The 12,506-nt window shown below is 43.0% G+C and overlaps 1 protein-coding gene across 1 annotated transcript in view; it reads left to right on the forward strand.

Annotated features, from left to right (window-relative positions):
- Nucleotides 1-12,506, forward strand: part of ROR1 (receptor tyrosine kinase like orphan receptor 1) — a 457,516-nt gene that overhangs the window by 257,630 nt on the left and 187,380 nt on the right. Inside the window, exon 2 of the mRNA XM_018045108.1 lies at nucleotides 5,155-5,226. Within this exon, the coding sequence (XP_017900597.1) occupies nucleotides 5,155-5,226 (72 nt within the window). The remainder of the gene's footprint in view (nucleotides 1-5,154; nucleotides 5,227-12,506) is intronic.

Consider the following 12,506-nt stretch of genomic DNA (forward strand, 5'->3'; position numbering starts at 1 on the left):
GGTAACTTTTTCTGAAGATTGCCTTAGACATCCAAATTTAAGGTCCCTGAGGATTAGGCCATTGTAGACACTGAGCATAGTAATTCTCCACCCCTGCGTATCCCACCCTGGGTGAGGGAGACTCTGATGTTCCTCTCCCAGAGCGGAGGGGTGCCTCGTGCGGGACCCTAGATGTAGGATGATTGTGAACTAAAGGCTGGAGTAATGCTCAGGGTGACTAACCCCCGGAGCTGTTGGGGGATGTGGCCTGCCTGCCCTTCTAAGGAGAGCAGATTGTGACTTTCCCAAACAGGTACCTTTGGTGAAGCTGACACACCTGGCTGTGGGCTTCTCCACTGCGGTGCTGGTGGGAGGAAGGAATCAAGGCCAAGAATGTTGTGTGTAAACTGACACTTCATACCAGAGATTTTGAAGTCTCCTTCCCACCTTCTTCCCCCAAATGATCACAAACAGAAGCCTTCTTTTACCGCAGAAGACAGTGTGCTCCGTTTGTGTGACTGACGCTGGCTGTTTGGAAATTCCCTGTGCAGCTCTCTAAACTCAGTTTCTAAGGAGACTTATCATTCTTACAGGCACAGTCAAGGGAAGATGGAGAGCAATGAGAAGGCAGTATGCATTTATTTCTGTTTTAAAAATTTATGTTATTGAAGCATGCATTTATTCCCAAGCCATTTCTAAGGCTTGTATCTATCTTAGAACTGTGATTTTGGCCAAGTCTCTAGACTGCTCTGGGCCTAATTTGCTTCATATGTCAGATGAGGAAGTTGTATCAGATAAGAGGATTAAAATATCTTTTGTTTAAAGCATTGGTGCCTTTTCCATACACCTGAATATGTAACGCAGAGAAATGTGGAATTGTTCCTGTTGAAGAAGGAGCTATTGCCTGGGTCTCTTGTCTTCTGTACCTGCAAATCCTCCAAGGTTCCCTTTAAGGATACCTCCAGAAATCCTTAGGCTTGAGTCATGACCTAGTTGAACTTGTAAGAAATTAGAATACTGAAAATAACACTGTATGACACTTCAGTTTTATATCTAAGGAGAGAAGGACCCACATATGGACTGTCACATTAAAATGTGCACCCCTTTCAAAAAGTTATAAATTTGTGAACTCTGGGCAGGGGGATGCCCCAGAGTGGTTGGTTATTAAAGTGTGACACACAAGCAGCAAAAAACGTGCAAAAAAACAAAATACATAGCTTGCTAAATAAGTCTTTGGCCTCTAAGGCCCACCCAGCTATCACACTGTAAACTCAGTGTTACTGGCCAGAAAAGGCCCTCGGATAGCCACTTGTTCCCTCACACTTGGCCTTTGTGACCACTGGGCTGGCCACCAGTCTCGTGAGAATGCTGGTTCATGCCTGTATAACCTCAACTTGTCACTGGATCAGGATACAGGATGTGGCGTGGCTGGGGGCTTCTTGGAAGAGCTTGTGCATCCTGTGAACATGGGGTCGCTCCCTGCCAACTGCTGAGATGAACCAGTAATCCTTGTGGAGAGCACAGGCTTTTATCAATGAGAAGGATTCAAGGCTTATTATTTTTTTTTCCTTTGCTCCAAATAACACTCCCACTGTTCAGGCTTAAATACCAAAACCTTATGGTTTGCAGAATCGGTGCCAAAAAGTCACTCATCAGTGAAACTGCAAAGATAATAGCTCCTATTGATCAACTCCAGAGAAGAATGGTTTGCCCTCCTGCAGAGGTCAGGAAAGATAAGGGATGGAGTTTTCTCAAACATGCTGGATTTGCCTAAATTGGATAAAACCACATAGAAACACTGATGTTCTAAGAGAACTGGTGACTGATTCAGGAAAACCTCACAAAATGAAAAGATCATCTTGGATTAGTAAGGCATGCAAAATAGAGTCTTTCTTAAAGTACAGCAAATGTGTTACTTCCAACTGAAACAGTGACACAGCCACTAAACTGGAGTATATCCATGCAGAGTATGTCCATCTGCCTTTCTAGACAGAGGGTGAGGCACGCAAGATCTTGAGTATCCACTCTATGCTGGGCACCCTCTTGGGTGCAGGACACTTTTGGTCGATAATCTGCTCTAGTCCTTACCACATTTCCTATGAGATGGCTTGTATTGTCCTCATTTTCCAGATGAGAAAATAGTGGTCAAAAGATGTTAAGTAACTCGGTCCTGATCACAACATTAGTAACTGGCAGAAATTAGTATTTTAATGCAGGTGTGTATTTTCATTAAAAATTCTACTGTCTCCTAGTTGGCATGTACGAATTTGCTATTATCACAATGATGTTACAAAAAGAGAGGCTGCTAGTCTGGAGTTAAATATCTCATCCTTTTGCCACAGTAAAGAGAATAAGAGAGGAACTGAATTCATCACTGGAGGTCCCGTAGGGTCAAGACTGGTGGTCACATCTCTCTAAGGCTGCTGCTCACCTTGGAATCGAGGCTGCTTATATCAAGATATGCTCAATTTTTCTCACTTAAAGAGTCAGTCTTCTTTTCAGGAGGTGAGGGGGAAGCTTATTAAACATCATTTTTTGGGAGGGACAATTACTAACATTAAACTTTTCACATTAAATAATCCAGACTTACTTAAAAAAAAAGTAGCCTAAGAAGATATTTGTCAGGGAGAATATTCATACTTAAAACTATTTTATCTGTTTTTATTATCATTTTATCTGAAGAGCTGAACATATGGTTATCTCAAGGAATAGATCTTGAAGCTGAGAACAAAATTCCTCAGAATCATCACAATCAATTAATGAGGTTATGAATTGAAATTATCTTTTCTGTAGCCCAAGAACTGAGTGGTAATTAGTGTCCAGGGACACGTGGGGGAACAGTTTTACTGTTAGCAGTGCCAAGAATCTATTCATTTGTCATCAGTCTCAAATTATATTCAATCAGCAATTCAAATTCAGGCTAGAAAAACCAAATGACATATAGCTAACTTTCTATAAAATTAATACTGTAAAATGAAACCTATGTTTCTGGCAATTTAGCTGTGAGCAGCAGTAAGATGAAGCTATGAAAATATTGAATGTAAATGCTGTCAAGATCTGGCTTAATCCCACCACTTCCCCACCCTTTGCTTCTTGCCTGAGTGGCCGCCGTGGCTGCCATGCTTCTATTCCCAAGCTCCCTGAAGTCTGGGTACTGGAGTGCTTGATGAGCCTTTTTAGAAGAGGAACCACAATAGCCCAAAATACTGCAAACAAGGGGCCTTTATTCAAAGAGCCAAAGTGGGTGGCGGCAGCAGGGGGGTCAGAGTGGAGTTGTGGTTGGAATCACACGTGGAGGGCTCTAGAATGTAGACAATTAGCACTTCCTGGTAAAATCACCTGCATGAAACACCCATTTCTAGGACAAGTGGTTGATAGCAGGAGCACTGCCTTCTCCTGTGGCTTTCTGTTAAGCAGTTTTCTTATTTGGGCAAATTTTCCTTTTTGGCTTCGTATTTTGGAATCCTGTTTGCTCTAAGATCCCAGCCATAATGCCCATCTGACCTCGGTTCCCCTGAAAAGAATGCATGCTGTTGTTGGCTCAGGATGTGGGAGGTGACCAGGGCCTTTTGGGCCGGGTAGGTTTTGTGTGGCTTGTCTACTTTCTTTCCCACCTGTTTTCTTTCCCACCTGGACAGGGGAAGAAGAAAGCCAAGAAGGTCTGCACAAACCAAACAACTCCTTTGTCTCTGCTGTGCATGGCAGGTTGATTAGAGACTCAGTAGACAAGCTAGAAGTGGCCTCTGCAAGGTCTCAGTGGGTAAACATCCTGTCCTTGGCAAAGCTCACTGATGACGGCATGCGGCTTCTACGGCCATGTGGCAGATGGCCTCCATCAATAAATAAGGAAATGTAGAAGAGTGTGCTTATCTTGGTGAAAGGGTAAAGCCAGAGAGAAGTAAGTGAAAACCTAGTCAGGTTTCAGACTTGACAACTGGGCAGCATGGGCTGCCCGGAGCTGTGTGGGTGGTAGAGTCAGACAGACGTAGGTTTAAATACTAGTTCTTCCTCTGCCTTGCATTCTAACACAGATCCATTTGCAGTGGCTACCTAAGAAAACCGTGTTGAAAGGCTGTAAGGCAGATCCCAGGTTTATAGGCAAAAGGATCCATAATTGATCAATGATATCTGAAGAAAGGGGGTGTGATAGCATGGCTGCCACAGATCTAATGACCCAGTCTCTGGGCTCTCTGAGATCCTGCCTAGCACAAAAGCACTATAATACAAGTGTGTGTGTGTGTGTGTGTGTGTGTGTGTGTGTGTTCATGGCACAAAAGCTCTGTAATACAAGTGTGTGTGTGTGTGTTCATGGCACAAAAGCTCTGTAATACAAGTGTGTGTGTGTGTGTGTGTGTGTTCATGGCACAAAAGCCCTGTAATACAAGTGTGTGTGCGTGTGTGTGTGTGTGTGTGTGTGTGTATGTGTGTACATGGCCTAAGGGGAGGTTAATGCAATCCTATTAAAATGTGCTAGTAGGATGTGTCATGGGTTAAATATTCAAAAATAAAAGTATTTGTATTTATAGTATATCATAAAAAGTTTTAAAATTTTCATAGTGTATCATGTCCTTAATATTTTGGATTTGCATGTTTGCTTTAATTTATGGTGGTTTTTAAAGTTACCTTTGAATTTTGGTTACCACAAATTACTCTCCATATTCAAATCCTTAGCTTCCATTTGTCTTGACTGAAGGTTTCAATATAAAGAAATCAATCGGTCTATTAAGAGAAATGCTATGAATTCACAAACACAAATGAAACCAGCATCAGGAGCAATGTTGATCTCATGTTTCATGGAAAGACTGTTCACTCTATTAACCTGAGACTGGTCTTTGAACAAGAAAAGGAAGAGTTTGTATTTGATCATGTTTGGTCATTTCTGCAGGTTTGGTTTTTTGTCAATGAAATATTTGTATTTAATTTTCAAGCCTGTGTTTTAAAGGAAAAAAATCCTCAAATCTGGCCTCTAGTATGCTTGTCTGGATAGCCTCTATAATACAGGCACCTCTGCCTGGCAGGCTGAGCAGACATTTAAGTTTAATAAGCTATGGGACTGCGTGGTCTCTCTCGGAAGGCAGGGCCTTTGGAAATCTCCTGTAATGCTTCTAACAGCCCATAAGTTACTATATTTAATATTGCCCTTGTCTTTCTCCCCTCCCTTCTCTTTCTTTTCAGAAACAGAGTTGTCAGTCACTGCTGAGTTAGTGCCTACCTCATCATGGAACATTTCAAGTGAGCTCGACAAAGGTACACAGTGGGGACATGCAGGGTGGAAGTGGAGGAGGGGAGGCGTGAAACGCCAGGTTTAATCCTGGCATGGCTGTCCTTGAAATCAACTGCTTTTTAGATCACCAGAAGGAGGCAGGGGCCAAAATAAATCCCCTGTTAACTTTGTGATCAGTTAACATTTAATTACTTGGAATTCTATTATTTCTGGAGAGGGTTTTTTTTTTTTTTTTTTCCTGCCTCTCTCTTTCCTTTCCCTTCTTCTTCTAAAGAGTTCCACATGGTAAAAATGCTTCAAGATGTGAAAAAGAGTAGTTTCTGACCTTCCTGACACTGCATCCAGTGGATCTTATTTAGAGGATTTGATTCTGCCTGAGCCAGGATTGATCAGAGATGTTTGTTGGGTGACCTTTTACGGTGAGTATTTGATGTGCTTGCAGGGTTCAGGGCAGAGTATCTGGAAGGTTTGTAATTGCCTGCATGTACAGATGGCCACTTCCTGTGTGCAGCTGGAGAACAGGCTCCTGCTATGCGGCTGTTGTAGCATTAATTAAGCCCTACCATATGCTAAGCACTGGCTACTCTATAGAGATCCTATATCCTGGAAGATAAATCAGGCCGTGTTCAAACCCCCTGCAATTGGCTCATCCTACCTTTCCAGCTTATTTCTCTTTAGACTGCTCTTTTATACGTCTCCAGCCAACTTTCTGTTTCATTGTCTCTATCCTGTGCTTTTCTGCTTCTGCCTTTTGTCTAAGCTGTTCTTTCCATCTGAGTTGCCCTTCCTTCCTTGCTAGTTCCCACTTTCTCCCTCTACTGGGCTTAGTCGCTCAGTCATGTCCAGTTCTTTGTGATCCCATAGACTGTAGCCCACCAGGCTCCTCTGTCCCTAGGGATTCTCCGGGCAAGAATACTGGATAGGGTCATCATGCCCTCCTCCAGGGATCTTCCCAACCCAGGGATCGAACCCAGGTCTCCCACATTGTAGACTGATTCTTTACCGTCTGAGCTACCAGGTAACACATTACTTAAGTTTGAGCATATAGTCTATATTAGCCACAGTCTTATCTAATCCCTCAGCAGGAAGTAGCCTTTCTGTATTTGGAACCCTGTTGTCTCTTCACTCTCATGCATTGGAGAAGGAAATGGCAACCCACTCCAGTGTTCTTGCCTTGAGAATTCCAGGGACAGGGGAGCCTGGTGGGCTGCCGTCTATGGGGTCACACAGAGTTGGACATGACTGAAGCAACTTAGCAGCAGCAGCAGTAGCAGCAGTCTTTTCTTATGTTCATCTCTTAGCATTTTCTTTGTTATATCATGGTGATTTATATAACTGTCTATCTTGCCCTTACACCTGGAAATTCCTTGTAGGTAGGATATCTGTTTTGTTGTTTTTTTTTTCTTTCTGCTGTCTCTATCAAAAAATCTAGTACATACTCTCATTCATAAGAAACTCTCAATAAATATGTGTGGAATGATGAGTGAGTCTTACTGTATCTAGAGTCATATATATGGATGGGCTATATCCATATATATGTGCAAGAATACTCAGATTCAACAGTGTTATCAAGTTTCTAATTTAATTCAGGCATGATTCTAGGTCCTGGAATTATACTGATGAAAGGAGCTCAAAAGTCACTGTCAAAAATGGCCTTTTATGATCAGTTCTCCTTTGTCTGCTCGTGTATTCAATGGGAGTTGGATTTCCTCCCTAAGGAAAGAGACTGTTACTTTATAAAACAATAATAGGCAAATTTAGTTTGCTGGTTATACTTTTTAGGCATTTTAGAGTGGCAGGATGAGGTGAGATGTCTCTTCACCTTAGATCAGAGGACATTTGGGATAATTTTTATTGTCAAATTTGATGTGGACATTCTTTTTCTTTTAAAAAAATATTTATTTATTTGGCTGTGTCAGGTCTTAGTTATGACACACTGGCTCCTTAGTTGTGATGAACGGGCTTAGTTGCTTCATGGCATGTGGGATTTTAGTTCCCTGACCAGGAATCAAACCCACATCCCCTGCATTGCAAGGCAGATTCTTAGCCATAGATCACCAAGGAAGTCCCTGGACATTCTTTTTCTAAGTAAGAATTAAAACAGAGGCGTAACATATGTTACACCTCTCCATCTTCAGCACCAAGCACAGTGCTTAGGAGGCAATAGATTTTCAACAAATATTTGTGGATATTTTTAATGGAGAAGAAGAAATAAATGAACTAAATGTGCCTACTCTGTGCCAAGCACTGTGCCAGGGGCTTTCGAGTCTGTGAATTTACTTGGCAAGCTCTTTATGGAACCAACAGAAAAGAGTATATATCTTTGCACATTACATGTTGCTGATCAAGTTCCAGTTATGGCTCTAGAAGGACACAATGTGTGTGTGCTCAGTCGTGTCTGACTCTTTGCAACCCCATGGACTGTAGCCTGCCAGGCTCCTTGTCCATGAAAATTTCCAGGCAAGAATATTGGAGTGGGTTGCCATTTCCTGCTCCAGAGGCTCTTCCTGACCCAGGAATTGAACCCACATCTCTTGTATCTTCTGCATTGGCAGGTGGATTCTTTACCACTGAGCCGCCTGGGAAGCCCCAGAAGGACATCAGTATGTGCTAAAAAGGCAACAAAGCTACCAGTAAGAACCTAGCCTGCCAGACTATGAATTTCTAGCAGACTAGCACTATAATTCAGAGAAGGCAATGGCACCCCACTCCAGTACTCTTGCCTGGAAAATCCCATGGATGGAGGAGCCTGGTTGGCTGCAGTCCATGAGGTCGCTAAGAGTTGGATACGACTGAGCAACTTCACTTTCACTTTTCACTTTCATTCATTGGAGAAGGAAATGGCAACCCACTCTAGTGTTCTTGCCTGGAGAATCCCAGGGATGGGGGAGCCTGGTGGGCTGCCATCTGTGGGGTTGCACAGAGTCGGACATGACTGAAGCGATGCAGCAGCAGCAGCAGCACTATAATTATCAGCTGTTGCCCTTCAAGAAAGAAGTACTATCAAGAGTAGAGAACCTACTGGTCAAAGGGTGAAACTAAGGCAGTGGCCGAACTCCTTTGATTGGTTAGCATGGCCTCCCAGAGAGCATGGATGACTTTCCAGGGATTCTTGATGTCTTCTTTCTCTAGAAGATATTTAGTATATGATCTCTATTTCCCACTGAGAGTGTAAATGAAAGATAATTGATTTTTTTGTTCATTGAATGATGAAATCTTTATTGCTTCCTACTCTGATCTGGGCATAGTCTGAAGAATCAGGATCAAAAGATGAATCAGACCAAGGTTTCTGTCCTTCACGAAGTCAGAGCTGAGAGAGAAAGACTAGTATCTAAAGGCGTAATAAAATCTTTCTAGTCAGATAGAGTTGTCAAGGGACATTCCTTCCAATCACAGAGAGATGTTAGTGTAAATATACAAGGGGGAAAAAATCCATCACCAGGCTGGTGTGCAGAAAGGAGAAATCCCCAGGTGCCTGAAATGAAGAGCAAGCAGTGATCAGTGGGAAGGAATGAAACAAAAGATCCTGTGAAAACTTGGGAAATATGTATGATTCTTAGGGGGCTGGAGTTTCAGAATCCTATGGGGATGAGAGTTGAGGCAATAGGAAACAAACTCCTTACCAAGGCTGTCAATGAAGAATGAAGGGCCTTACCATGAAAGAAGGGAATTTCTGCTGAAGATTGAGTAGGGAAGTCTATCAACTGTGCTGGCCCACTGGGATCACCCTCAAAAAAATTAAACCCCCAGCCTATGCTCTACATGGGTATGGGGTTGGGGTACTTCTCTTATAGTACACAAGCCACAAACCAAGAAGATAATGTAAAAACTGTGTCTAGAATTGATTAAACTATGAGATCCTGAGAGGGGCAGCCTAAAGCCAAGTCATAAAAATGTCTCAACATTTTTATGTTGCATGGCTTTCCCACAAAAAACAAAATTTAAAAACTCAAAACCACAAAACAACAAAACTCCTGATGTTAAGTGTACTTTTAAATATTTTAGTGTGTAAAAGAGAGGGAAAAAGTCACCATTATCGAGAGTCAGACAAAAGACATGGAGAAGTTCCTATCTTAGCAACTACAGGCAATAGATCAATTTGAGAGAGTAAGTATGTTTAACATGTTTTCTGGTAAAAGAAGAAATAGAAACCATAGGGCAAGTACAGGATAAGATGATCAAAAAGTAGACATTTTACATGAGCTAAATAGAAATTCTGTGATTTAAAAATATAGTTATAGAAATTAAAAATTCATCAAATGGGTTAAACAATGGATGTACTCAGCTGTAGAGAGAAATGGTGAACTGAAAGATAGAGTCAAGATAATATGGTAGTTCAGAGATTAGCGCATCACCTTAACCACTCCCTCACCTGCTTTTCTCCACAGTGCTTAGATAGACACTAAAACAACATTCCGGCTTTGGTGGACTTTGCCTTCTAGAGGGAGAAACAGACAATTATGAGTCCTTTCATTGACCCCATTGACCATGCTATCAACAATACCTCAAAACATTTAATGTGGGGGTGCCATATCACCCCATATCTGTTTTGCTGCAAATCCTTACCAGGCTGTATTGACATCATCAATTCTGTGCCCATCTCTTTTCAAGTCAGGGCTGTCTTATCCTTTGGCAGCTCTTATTACCCAACACAGTGCCTGGTGTGTAGTGGAAAGCATGTGTTAAATTGTATGGGTTCCAACACCATCTGTGCCAATTTATAGTTATTATGTGTGAATTCCTACTAGGGGTGGGGTGCTTGCCAAGCATGTGAAGGCATCATTTGAATTCACAGCATCCTGTGCAGTAGAACAGACAGGCATCTGAGGCTCAAGGGGGTTAAAGAACTCGGCTGAAGGGCAAAGCTGATGAGTGGGAGTGCCAGGATTCCCACCAAGGCCTCCAGGCCAAGTCCGGGGAGCCATGCCCAACATGGCAGCTGATTACGCTGTCTCCCTTGCATTCATATCCCCTCCTCCAGTGGGACAATTGCCCTCGCATGGAGCAGAAGTAAAATAAAAGGCTGTCACTTGGTATTCTCTAACGCCTTTCTGTTCATCGACCTGCTCTATTCCACTTGTGATCCCAGACTGGCTTCTCAGCTCTGTTTCACCCATCAGTCCCACTCTGGTTCCCCAGCTTCATGCTGATCCTGGTTTTCTGTTAAATGAGTCCAGTCAGTGGCATTAAACAGTTACCTGTTTATCCTTTCCAACAGGAAATGAAATTTAAAAGAGACAAGGCCACCCGGGAAGAGCCGTTGAAAGCTACTATTGATGGGGCACAGGGGTAATTTCTGAAACAAATGCTTCAGAACCAAGTGCCTCCTAAAATAAATCGATCTACAGGGGCCTAACCTCAGCTTCCCCATGGGGGTTTTGGGGTGGGGCGTGAGGAGGGCCTCTTTCCCCCTCTTCCATTTTCAGTCACATGAGGCCTCAGAGGTTCTCTATAGAAAGCCAAATGTTTCTTTTGGAGAAAGCACTGGAAATTGCACCCGTAGGTAGCAGAAAGGGAGGGAGCCTCAGCTTAAAAAAAATACTGAGGCCTGATTCCAACTGCCAATAGTTCTCTGTGCTGACAGACTAGATTTGGAGGTATTTTGTCCTGCTTTGCTTTTTTAAGAGCCAGCTTTCTCTACCAGCTCGGAGCTTTACACATAGCAGGGAGGCATACAGCAAGGTTCTTATGAGCATGAACTCTGGAGTTACTATGACTCTGAGCTTCCTTTTGCTCACCTGTGCAGCAGAGGCCTTGGTCTCTATCAGCTGAGATGGTTTTCCTGGCCAACTAACACATCTGTGGGTCACTCTTGGGTTGTGCCCTAGCATACCTGCTTGCATGGTTGCAGTAGACGGATACATGCTGGCCTCAGCCCCTTAGCTCACTGTCAGGGGCTGTGGCCTTGACTCAGGGAGTGGTTGCTTCCTCTTGTCCCCACTCTCTGTTACTAGATTTGTCCTTGGTACATAAAGAGTCTATTTAAATTACATTGGAGCTTGGTTCACAGCTAGACCTCATGGGGCAATTGAGTCCTTTCCTTGTCTTCTAATTATGTGTTTCTGGAGCAGGGGCAGTGGGTGAAGGGGCCAGAGTTGGATGAACTGGATCACGAGCCTTGGTACTTGGCAAGCTAAAGTATAGTCCTCCTAGGACTAGCAGCTTGTCAAAGGAATTTCTGGGGATATCCATGTGGTATTCTAAACCACCCAAGTTCAACAGGCTTTAACCTTATGCATTATCTTCTAAATATTGATAGCACTGTTTCCTTTGAAAGACTGATATCATCCTGCCACTGCAAAAGCACTTGGAGGCTATATAACCCTTATATAGAAAATGGGAGAAGTAGTATCACTCCAAAGGGTTACGTAGAGTCTAAAGTCCCACCCAGGTGGCTCAAATGGTAAAGAATCTGCTTGCAATGCAGGAGACCAGGGTTCAATCTCTGGAAAAGGGAATGGCTACCCACTCCAGTATTCTTGCCTGGAGAACTCCATGGACAGGGGAGCCTGGCGGGCTGCGGTCCATGGGGTCACACAGAGTCGGACACGACTGAAGTGACTAAGCACACGCATGCACCCACTGCAGGATTCTTGCCTGGAGAATCCCATGGGCAGGGGAGCCTGGCAGGCTACAGTCCACGGGGTCACAGAGTTGGACACGCCTGAGCAACTAAGCATGCACACACGCACAGTCCCGCCACAGTCTCTAGAGCAAATAGCTACTCACTGCAGGTAATGCTATTGCCTCCACCCCTTCTTATTCCCAAGGGGAGGATAGTATGATCCATTGAATGAGCACTTGACAAAAAACTTAGAATCTCCTCACAGCTCAAATCCACAACCAGTTCAGTGACTTGTCAATTAACCTTTGGACGTCAATGTGCTCACCTATAAAAAGAGAGTTATCAATCCTTCTTCTATAAGGCTTCAGTGCTATAGGGTCCAGTATGATAGCCACCAACCACCTGTAGCTGTTGAGTACTTAAAATTTGGCCAGTCCAGAATGAGATTAGTATGACTATAAAACCTAAACCAGATTTCAGTGGCTTATCTCATTGGAAAAAGACTTAAAATACCTTATTAATAACTTTTTTATTGACTATATAAATCAATCACTTAAACAGTTATAGAAACTCAATCATTAAAATGATAATTTCTCATATATCAAATTTAGTGAAATACACAGGAAAACTCAGCCTGGTGCTCTGTGATGACCTAGTGATGTGGGATAGAGGGGTGGAAGGGGTTCAAGAGGGAGGGGATATATGTATGCTTATGACTGATTCACATTGTTGTATGGC

Source organism: Capra hircus, chromosome 3 (assembly GCF_001704415.2).
Source record: "Capra hircus breed San Clemente chromosome 3, ASM170441v1, whole genome shotgun sequence".
NCBI classification, from domain to species: domain Eukaryota; kingdom Metazoa; phylum Chordata; class Mammalia; order Artiodactyla; family Bovidae; genus Capra; species Capra hircus.